A 10855-nucleotide genomic window follows, 5' to 3' on the forward strand; every position below is an offset into this window, starting at 1 on the left:
TGAACTGGGATTTTAGAGGAGCCTGGCGGGCTACAGTCCATAAGGGTGGCAAAGAGTTGGACACGACTGAGCAACTAATACTTCAGGCTGTGGGACAGGCTCCAGGCTCCAGGCTCAGGGCAGCCAGCACCATGTGGGGAGGGGGGTGAACCCCCCCAAGGCCACCCAGCCAGGTGTGGCTCCAGGGACCTGCGAGTCCCAGATCAGCAGCCCCAGGGAAGGTGGAGTGTGGGAGGTGTGAGGGGGTAACCCCCGACGGCGAGCGGCACCCCGAGGTCACTGTGCCCCCTCACACCCCTGATGGAGGGCTTCTCCCCACCCCCGCCGGGGCTCCCGGTACCTCGGCTCCCGTCGCTGCCACTGGCCGCCTGCTCCTGCGTGTGCAGCACCTCGGGGCTGTTGGCGAAGACGCAGGTGGGGAGCAGCACGACGCCCTGCTGGGTCTGGGTGTGGGAGATCCTGCTCTTCCCACTGCCAGGTTCCCTCCTCTATGTCTCAGAAGTCTCCTCCTCCAGGAAGCCCTCCCTGACACAGAGCCTCGGGTAGCGTCTTCCCTGTGACAGGGACGAGGCAGAGGCTGGATCTCCTGGCTTTTCTGAAGTCCAGGCCTCCTTCACCCCCTTGGAGCTTTCCGTGTCAGTTGCTCAGTCGTCTTTGTGACCTCATAGACTGTAACCCGCCAGGCTCCTCTGTCCTTGGGATTTGGCAAGAATACTGGAGTGGGTAGCCATTCCCTTTTCCAGGGGACTTTTGGACTCAGGCAGGGAAACCATGTCTGAAGCATTGCAGGCATATTCTTTCTTTACCATGTGAGCCAGGAGGGAAGCTTTCGAGGTCCCTGACAAGTCCCCACCCCACCCCACACTCACCTCCCCACCCCACCCACCCCGCCCCACCTCCCCACCCCACTTTTATCCATCATGCTGACAGGAAGCTGGTTCAGAGCACAGGCTCCACAGACAGACAAGGCCTGGTGTGACCTCAGCCAAGTACCTCGGTTTGCCCATCTGTAAAATGGATGATCACAGTTCCTGCCTTTTAGGGCCCGAAGGAGGCTTTTATGTCACTGTATATTCAAGGGCTGGCTGCTCTTATTAGTAACAGAGCTGCCTTCCCTGATCTGTTTACAGAACTCCCCACCATCCTTCCTAGCTTTATTTTTCTTCCCAGCACTCGCGACAGCCTCTCGAAATCTGTTTGTTTCTGTTTTCCCGTGTCTGTCTGCTTGACCATAACGTGAGTCCCAGAAGGCGGGGACCACGTCTGCTTACTGTGTGACCCCAGGCCTGTGGAGCTTGGGTGCGGGTCACTGCGAGGCCGTTGGGGGAGCCTCTGTGTGTGTGTAATTGGGCTGCAGTGTCTCTGCCTGAGTGTGTCCCTGGGCTGGTGTGTGGTTGTGCAATGGTGTTCAAGTCGCGATGCATCCCAGTGAGAGTCTGGCTGGGTTACTGTGTTAGTTAATGTCGTGTGTGTGTGGTTGTATTGCTGTGTGCCGGGGTCTGCCTCCCAGGGTAGCACTGTGGTTGTATAGTTTCATTGTGTGTCTTGTCCCTGCCATGGTGATGTGTACCATGGTATTACTGTGTAATTGTGTGCCTTTGTCTCTTGGGAGCAGGTGGAGTTGTCTGTTGCTATGTGCCTACGTCGGGGGACATTAATGATCCTGTGTGTGCAGCTGTGCGGTTGTGTATCAACGTCCGTGACCAAAGCCAGTGGTGTGTGCTCTGTATACAATCGTGGGTCCCAGCGAGCAGGATCTCAGGGTGGGCTGTTGTGTCTCTGGCTGGACATGGGTGTGTTGTGTCATTGTGTGTCCAGGGTACAGTTGTGTGTTCCGCCACACGGCAGAGGAGAGGCGGCAGTCACTGTGAGTTGTGCATTTGGAGGTGTTGATGTTGTGATCCCGGCTGGGTATGGGCTGGGCTGTTGTGTATTGAGAGTGAAGGGTGTTTTTGTGTCATTGTGTAGCAGAATAGAGGTACGTGCTAAGTTGTGTTGTGTCTCTGGTTGGGCTGTGGTTTGTCTGGATGTGCAGTGGTTTAGCCAGATGAGGGTGAGCACTGTGTGTTCCCATTTGTGTGTGTGTGTATGTGTGGGTACACGTGTGTGTGAGGGAGAGTGAGCAAGAAAGGAATGGTTTCCCAGCCCCAGAACCATGACTAATGCCTCCAGCATCCCCCACTTCTTGGCGACAGAGACCTTTTTGTTCTCGGTGGCATAAAGAGGGTGCTTCATTCTTCAGGCCCCTGGCAAATTCTCAGCCTCAAGTCTGGTCGACGAAACAGCCTCTGGGCATTTGCCCTGTGCACAGCCACTTGCTGCGTGTTTGAGAGCGTCAGACCCGGGACAACCAGAGTGGTTGGGGTAGTGATGGGGAGCCCTACAGGGACCCTGGCCAGCCTGAGGGGTGTGGCTGGGCTTCCTTGAGGACAGCATTGTTAGAAGATAATTTTGTGGAGAGAGACTTTGGGGAAACTAAGACTCAAACAGATCTAAAAGTGAACACGTGTTAAAGATTTCACTTAACCCTGTGAAGTGTTACAGCTGGTTCAGAGGAGACTCAAAGAACAGACACACTGACTTCCCTAGAAGTCCAGTGGTTAAGACTCCGCACCTCCAGTGCAGGGGGGGCAGGTTCGATTCCTGGACGGGGAACTAAGATCCCATGTGCTGCGGGGTGTGGCCAAAAAATAAAAAGATTAAAAAAAAAATAGTTGCATTTATAGATCAAAGATAGTGCATCAAAAATGCAAGTAGAGGTAAAACATTTGGGGGGGAGTCTTATGGTCTCAAAATTTTTGTTTCCCCCAAATTCATATGTTGAAATTCTGCTCCCCAAAGATGATGGTATGAGGAGGTGGGGTCTTTGGGAAGGGGTGAAGTCATGAAGGTGGAGCCCTCGTGAGTGGGATTAGTGCTGTTAGAAAACAGGCTCCAGGGACATCCCCAGTCCCTTCCACCTGGTGAGCTCACAGCGCAAAGGGGCCAGCCATGAACACGAGAAGGCCCTCATTCAACCATGCTGGCACCTTGATCTTGGACTCCCAGCCTCCATAACTGGGAGCAATACATATCTGTTGTTTATAAGCATATATGCTGTAGTATTCTATCGTAACAACCAAATGGCCTAAGGGAGGTAGGGTTTTCCTTCCAGACAGAATTAATGTGCATACCTCTACAGAAGATTCATCCTGGAATTTCCTTGGCGATCAAGTGGTTGAGACCGTGAATTTCCAATGCAGGAGGCGCGAGTTCCATCCTGGTTGGAAGACTAAGATCCCACATGCTTGCTGCATGGCACGGCAACTCCCCCCCCACCCCCCACCCCCCCCAAAAAAACACGAACCAGCAAACAAAAACAGAAGATATTTCTTGTGTTGCCTTCACTTACCTACAGTTTATAGAGTTGTAAAACAGACTCCATAGAATCAGGTAACTCTGAATGATTGGTTACAGTTCAAATTATCCCCTACCCAGAATTCATCTGTGAAGTCCTAACCCCCAGCAGCTCAGAATGTGACCTTGTTTGGAAACAGGCTTGTTGCAGATGTAATGAGTGAAGAGGAGGTCATTTGGCATAAGGCGGGCCCTAATCTAAAATGACTGGGTCTTGTAAACTGGAGAAACTCGGACCCAGACATGCGCACCGGGAGTGTGTCAGGTGAACATGCAGGCAGAAACTGGATGATGTGCTTATAAGCCAAGGAACACCAAAGATTGCCAGTCAGACACCAGAAGCTAGGGTAGAAGCAGGGAGCAGATTCTTTCCCACAGCACTCAGGAGGAAACAACCCTGCTGACACCTTGACTGCTGACTTCCGGCCTCTAGAACCATGAGATAAATGTCTATGGTTTAAGTCACTAAGTTTCTGGTGCTTAGCGATGATAGTGATGATTAGCAAACTAAGACCAGTAGTCCTGTAGGGATGTGAGAGTTGGACCATAAAGACGGTCAAAAGAGGGACCATAAAGAGAGCGCCGAAGAGTGAAGCTTTCGAACTGTGGTGCTGGAGAAGACTCTTGAGAGTCCCTTGGAGAGCAAGGAAATCAAACCAGTCAGTCCTAAAGGAAATCGACCCTGAATATTCATTGGAAGGACTGATGCTGAAGCTGAAGCTCCAGTACTTTGGCCACCTGATATGATGAGCCGACTCAATGGAAAAGACTCTGATGCTGGGAAAGATTGAAGGCAGGAGGAGAAGGGGGCGACAGACGACCAGATGGTTGGATGGCATCACTGACTCAATGGACATGAGTTTGAGCAAATTCTGGGAGATAGTGAAGGACAGGGAAGCCTGGTGTGCTGCAGCCCATGGGATCAGAAACACTGACCACATGACTCAGCGACTGAATGACAGCAACAGATGTATTAATAATGTGGAGAAGCCACAGTTTACCAAGATACAAAAATTCTCCTACAATATGTTGTTGGAACTGATTCCTGGAGGATGAGCAGGATCAGGCAGCAGGGAAGGGTCGAAATAGCTGTGCAAAGGCCCAGAGGCGGGTGAGTGGGTGAGGTCCAAGATTCCATGTGGCTAGCGCACTGAAAGGGACCAGAAGGGAACAATGGGGCCAATCAGGGGCGGAGCATGCTAAGTCTTGGCTTATCTTGTTGCACTTTTGTTTTCTTTTTTCTTTTGGGCCAAGCTTCCCCTTCAGTTCAGTTCAGTTGCTCAGTCATGTCCAACTCTTTGCGACCCCATGGACTGCAGCACGCCAGGCTTCCCTATCCATCACCAACTCCTGGAGTCTACTCAGACTCATGTCCACTGAGTCGGTGATCCCATCCAACCATCTCGTCCTCTGTTGCCCCCTTCTCCTCCCACCTTCAATCTTTCCCAGCATCAGGGTCTTTTCCAATGAGTCAGTTCTTCGCATCAGGTGGCCAGAGTACTGGAGTTTCAGCTTCAGCATCAGTCCTTCCAGTGAACATTCAAGACTGATTTCCCTTAGGGTGAACTAGTTGGATATTCTTGCTGTGCAAGGGACTCTCAAGAATCTTCTCCAGCACCGCAGTTCAAAAGCCTCAATTCTTTGGCACTCAGCTTTCTTTATAGTCCAACTCTCACATTCATACATGACTACTGGGAAAACCATACGTTTTACGAGATGGACCTTTGTTGGCAAAGTAATATCTCTGCTTTTCAACATGCTATCTAGGTTGGTCATAACTTTTCTTCCTAGGAGCAAGCGTCTTAATTTCATGGCTGCACTCACCATCTGCAGTGATTTTGGAACATGCAAAAAATAAAGTCTGTCACTATTTCCACTGTTTCCCCATCTATTTGCCATGAAGGGATGGGATCAGATGCCACGATCTTAGCTTCTCCTTAGGAGATCCCAGTTTCCCCACCAGGGACTGAACCTTTGCCACCACGGTAAAAGCCTGGAATTCTAATTGCTGGACCACCAGGGACTTCCCAAGGCTTGGGTTTTTGTTCTAAGCGCCCTGGGAGCCTGAAAGACACCTGATTATGGGACACTGATTACGCCCGGCTGCATGTTAACCGCTCTGCTTCACAGGCTGGTTATATTGATACCTGCCCAAGACCACTGAGATCACACAGCTGGCAGCAATGGGGGGTGGGTATTGAACCTAGTCCGCCACGAGCCCCGGGACATCAGGATCATGGCAGGTGAGGATCAGGGGGTCAGAGACGGAAGCTGGGGCGGGAAGACCTCGGTCAGGGACTTTGGCTATTTTTTCATTGCTGTATCTTCCGATGGCATCACCGACTGGATGGACATGAGTTTGAACAAGCTCTGGGAGATGGTGATGGACAGGGAAGCCTGGCCTGCTGCAGTCCATGGGGTTGCAAAGAGTCGGACACGACTGAGCGACTGAACTTAGCTGTATCTTCAGAACCTATAACTGCAGCAAGGTACCCAGTAGGTATTTGTTAAATGGGTAATCATTCTCTGGAGGCATTTATGCCGGGAAGAGGAAAACTGAGGCTCAGAGAGATGCATCGGCTTTCTAAAGCCCTTATACCTCAGCTGCCAACTTCTAGCACTTTCCATGACCCCCTTGCCTCAAAAAGGTCTGGAAGGCGCAAAAGGGTGGGTGAGTTGGTCGGGGCGGGGGCGGAGGGAGAGGGCGGGGGCGGGGAGAGGACGGGGTGGAGGGGGAACTTCAGTACCGATCAGGCGGCGCCCAGGTTTGGATGCCAGGCTTTATTTAATAAGGCAGCGGGTCCCCCGGACCGCTCATTGAAAAAAACAGCTTCAGGGGCCGCCCATGTGTACTCCGAATCCTTGCGAACTCGGCCCCCTTTCCCCCTCAAGCCGCCCTCAAGGTCCTCCCAGCGAAAGGAGCAAGGTCAGTTGCAATTCCGTTTGCAACCAGCAGCTGTTGGCCCTGAACCCCCCCGCCCCTTGAGACCGTACCATTCTGGCTCGGAGAAGGGGGGTCCGGGAGCGGGGTGGGCAGAGGACTCTTTTGAGGACCCCCTCTGCCGGGGTTTTCCCTGGCCTCCCAGGGAGCTTGGGGTAAGATTTGCGTGGGGGGCTCAGGGCGGTGGCCTTCAGGGTGCCTCTCGCCTCCGCTCTGGAGGCCTCTCCTCATTCCCCCCTCTCCTGGCATGGTCCGCGCTGCGGAACGCCAAGAGCTAGGCCTGTGTGCACACGCCCCGCCCGGGGCGCAGACCTCGCCCTGCTTCGCCCGGGTTCGGATCGCGAGTCCGCGCTGCAGCGGGCACCGCGGTCCGGAGCTATGGCGGTCGTCGTCCGAGTAGTTTATTGGTGAGCACGCGGGCCAGAGGTGCCCTCTTCGAATCCCGCTCGGGCCCCGCCCTGTCCCGGCGGAGCTGGGCTCTGGGGGAGTCGGCGGTGCGCGGGGGAGGGGGCAGGACCTTTGGGGAGCCTTGCACTGGGGAGAGGGTTCCGTGCGGGTGCGGTGGGCGTGGGAGGAGGCGGAAAACGAGGATGTTGATTTCTTGGCCTCCCCCTCCCCAATTTGTGACATTCTAGACGTCTCAGGTCCTAAAAGGTAGAACTGAGACACGTGTGTGTCGTTTTAACCCCCACCCCCACCCCGATTCCCGGGCTCAGGGTGGGAACAGGTGGGGGTCGGTTTGTAATGCAGGAGGAACCTCTCTGGGCGGTTCGGCCTCCCCTCCCCCAGGACCGGTCGTCGGGTGGGGCCGGCCAGAGTCAGGAGGTTCCAGATCGTCCCGGCCTGTGTTGGGCAAGGACTTAAGCCCAGACGGTGGATGCTTTTTTGTTGTTAACCCTCCTCGTTTTCTGACCCCACTTTTCCCATCCGTAGAGGGAGTGATTTTTTTAAAATTTATTTTTGATTGTGGCATCATTGCTTTCCCATATTGTGTTGGGCCGTAGGTGTACCTATGTCCGCTTCCTCTTGAACCTCCCTCCTCCCCCCGCCCACCCCGCTAGGTTGTAGTCTTAATGGTTGTGGCGGAGGGAGTGCGGTGTGTAGGGTGTTACACATTTGGTCTAATTGCCCGCTTTAAGGGTGAAAACGTGTGCTCGGCAGGAAGTGTCTGTCCCGTAGTTGGTGTCACAGCCCTGGCGCCTTGGACTGTACTAGCCTGCACAGGCATGCTGGCCTGTGGGCGCTCAATAAATACGTGTTCCCTGAATTTCCTTCCCCAGAAACCCCCTGGGCAGGGGTTTTAGCTCCATTCTACAAGTGCGGAAACCGAGGCTGGGAGTGGGGCACGGGTGGATCACAGGGGTACCGCACCTGGGTCTGCTGGCTGTCCACTTGGGGCGGGGGAGGAGCGTCCCTGCCTGGGGGTTTGAAAGGTTCAGACCTGTCACTGCGTTAGTTAGTGTCCCTGCCCGCTGAGTCATGCAGAGGGTAGAGTGACATTTTGAAGCACCTCCCCTTCCCCTCCCCCGCTTTGCCTGTGCACCAGACTCCCGTCCCGAAATAGTCGGCGGGGCGGGGCGGGGGGGGGGGAGGGGGCAGGGCCGGCCGGGGAGGCGGTTATCCTTCACCCTCAGGCATGGCAGGGCCTTGGGAATCCTGCAGTAATGGTTTCCCTGAGGCCGGGGTACTGGCTGTGGGTGGGGCTGCTGTCGTTGGGCAGCTCTCATCCTGACCTGGCTCTCTCCGTTTTGCCTCCCTCTCGCCTCTGCCTCGCGCTTGTGCTCTCCCCTCGTCGCCCCCGATTCTGTGCACCGCCCCCCACGCTCTGCCTCTTGTCTCCCTTGCTCTGTGTTCCCTGTGTGGCTGGCTCCCTTCCTGTGCCTCCATCTCTGTGCTGCACCCCGCCCCCGTGTGCCCCGTGTCTTTCCTCTCTTTTTGAGAGTGTCTGTCTCCTCCTCCTATCATCCGTGTCCCTCTTCATCTCTTCCTGCTTCCTCCCCGCCATTTGCCTCTGTCTCCTTGCCTGCCTTGCCTCTCCCCTCCCATCCCTGGATCCCCACTGCCCCCTTCTCTCTCCCCTCCCCGGATCTCCGCTGTCCCCCTCCTCCTCTCCCGGGACCCACTCTTGGACACGCTCCCACCAGTGGCGCTTGAGGCTACAAGCCCAAGGTAAGCCATGTGGTCCCAAGAGGCTGCCCTGGAAAGTGGGGGAGGGGGTTAGCCCATGGTGGGGGCCCACCTATGTGGCTTCTGTGAACCCTGGTGTGACCACCCACCCCTTTCCAGTATCTTCAGCTCAAGAAGAAGTTAGAAGATGAGTTCCCTAGCCGTTTGGACATCGTGAGTCTCGGGGAGGGGGAAGGAGTCAGACGTGGGTCCTGTCTGTCCCTCAGTCCTCGTGGCAGTGGGGGTGGTTTGGGTCAGCCCCCTATCCCCACCCCCCCCACTGTGTTCTCCCTTCCCTGGGAAGGGGCAGGTGTCCGCAAGGGGGCATCTCCGCCCCTCCAGCATCTTTCCTTCTCCCTAGTGCGGCGAGGGGACTCCCCAGGTCACCGGCTTCTTTGAAGTGTTCGTAGCAGGAAAGCTGGTTCACTCCAAGAAGGTATGTCTGTCCATACTGTGTCACTGGGGGCCAGTGGGGGGTTGGGACTGGGGTTGGCGTCTTGGTCCCAGCCCATCCCTCCCCTGGTCCTCCCTCCTCCAGGGAGGCGATGGCTACGTGGACACGGAGAGCAAGTTTCTGAAGCTGGTGGCCGCCATCAAAGCCGCTTTGGCTCAGGCCTGATGTGCCCTGAAGGCAGAGGTGAGGGGGGCCCCGCCCCGAGGCCACAGAACTGACCCCTGGTTCCCAATGGACTCCAAACCTGAGGACTAGTTTCCAGCCCAGTACATTACACTCGTGGCAATTTCCACTTTGTTCTCTGGACCATGGCACTGCTTTTCAGCATCTGCTGAGCCTGATTTTCAATGTTTGAGCTTCTGTGTTCCAGATGAGCCCCAAACCGAGCCTACTCTAGATCTGGGTCCTGGTCACTAACCTAGTCTGTGACCAAGCTCTGGCTCCTGGCTTTTGAGATCCTGGAAGCAGTTTCTACCCTCCCTCTAAGCTTGAGTGCCAGTTCCTGCCCCACGTGTGCTAGAACTGAGCGTCTGTCCCAGGAGCCTGTGGACCCAGCCCCCTGCCCCCAGCATGCTTTGCACCAGCAACCTGGTTCTCAAATGCTTTGACCTCAAGTTCTGTTTCTTGTCATCCTCACTGGAGCAGAATGAGGCTGCTTTCAGTGGGAATTTGGACCTGCAGTACAATTTGAATCAATGCAGTACAAAAATACGAATGTCTTGCCTCCTATGCAGGTCTGAAAAGGAGGGAGTCTCCCCAAATTACAAAAAAAAACAACAACATAATTCCCAGGCTGCATGAGCTGGCTATGTGTGGGCTGTTGCTGTCAGGAGGGAGGGGTGCCCCTTTGGGGGGGACTTGAATTCTTAAATGGAGCACATCCCTTGTAGAAACACACCATTTGCCACCTCCAGACTGTCAGTCACTCAAATGCATTTGCTTAAACCAGCATGAGGTTGGCTTGGATTCTAGAGAAGTCCACCAATGATGATTTTATCTAAGATAAGTCAAGATGGGATTCATACAAAAGAGAGAGGGGAAGGAGTGACTCTTGTTCACAAGTTGAGTGCAATTTCAGGAGTCCCGAAACCCCCCGTCAGGCTCAGCGATTCTTGCAGGACTCAGAACACACCAGAGCTGTTCCACTCCCGGTTACAGTTTATTACAGGGAAAGCTTAAGAGATGAAAGGCAGGGAAGCACCTCGCTTTCATCCGGCCTCTGAACCCCCCCTCCCTGCTTCTCCACACAGACCAGTAGCCGTGGCCCAGCCCCTCTCGGCAGACGCTTCATGACAGGAAGGACTGAAATGTCTCTTGGACGCCTGGTCCTTCCCTGATGTTCTCACGGCCGCCGGTTGGAGCAGAGATGGACACCCCTGGTCTTTGCCTGTGCGTGTGTGTGTGAGTGCGTGTGTGTCCCTGCACGCTGGTCCTGGTGCCTTCCCCATCCCTCATCTCCCTGCATCTCCACCGCCCCTCCATGTCTCCCTTCTACTCTGTGGTGTCTGGGGTGGTCCTGCTCCAGGCTTCTTTTTCAAGGGGAAGCCGAGAGGAGGATCAGGATGAGTGAGTCTCAGATTTCAGCAGTGATGGCAACAGCTCACAGCTCAATAAATGGTGATGAGGTTAACAGGCCTGTGTCTGCGTGTGTCCATTTTCCCCTGCAGCAGCCTCCCGCTGGTCTCCACCCCGGGAAATTAGTGGCTTGGTAGTGCAGAGCTAGGACCAACTCAGGGCTGAACTTTCCAGTGGTCCCTCAAGCCAAGGTGGAGGTGGGCTCTGGGTGCCCCCTGGAGCCGCCATGGGTGTACATTCTGCAGGGTGAGGCGGGTTCCTGGTTCCCGCATTTGGAGGTAACCTGGCAGCGACTGGGAGGAAAGTGCTGGGTGGCATGTTAG

General features: G+C 54.9%; 1 protein-coding gene across 1 annotated transcript; it reads left to right on the plus strand.

Moving 5' to 3' along the window:
• Positions 1-6632: 6632 nt before the first annotated feature.
• On the plus strand, positions 6633-10587 carry SELENOW (selenoprotein W). Its single transcript, XM_052655882.1, has 6 exons — positions 6633-6744; positions 8482-8506; positions 8624-8677; positions 8865-8939; positions 9042-9140; positions 10208-10587. Exons 1-5 carry the CDS (start codon positions 6716-6718, stop codon positions 9120-9122), a joined length of 264 nt encoding a protein of 87 aa, XP_052511842.1. The 5' UTR covers positions 6633-6715; the 3' UTR covers positions 9123-9140; positions 10208-10587.
• The last annotated feature ends 268 nt before the right edge of the window (positions 10588-10855 follow it).

The sequence above is a fragment of the Budorcas taxicolor genome, chromosome 18 (genome assembly GCF_023091745.1).
Source record: "Budorcas taxicolor isolate Tak-1 chromosome 18, Takin1.1, whole genome shotgun sequence".
Classification (NCBI taxonomy): domain Eukaryota; kingdom Metazoa; phylum Chordata; class Mammalia; order Artiodactyla; family Bovidae; genus Budorcas; species Budorcas taxicolor.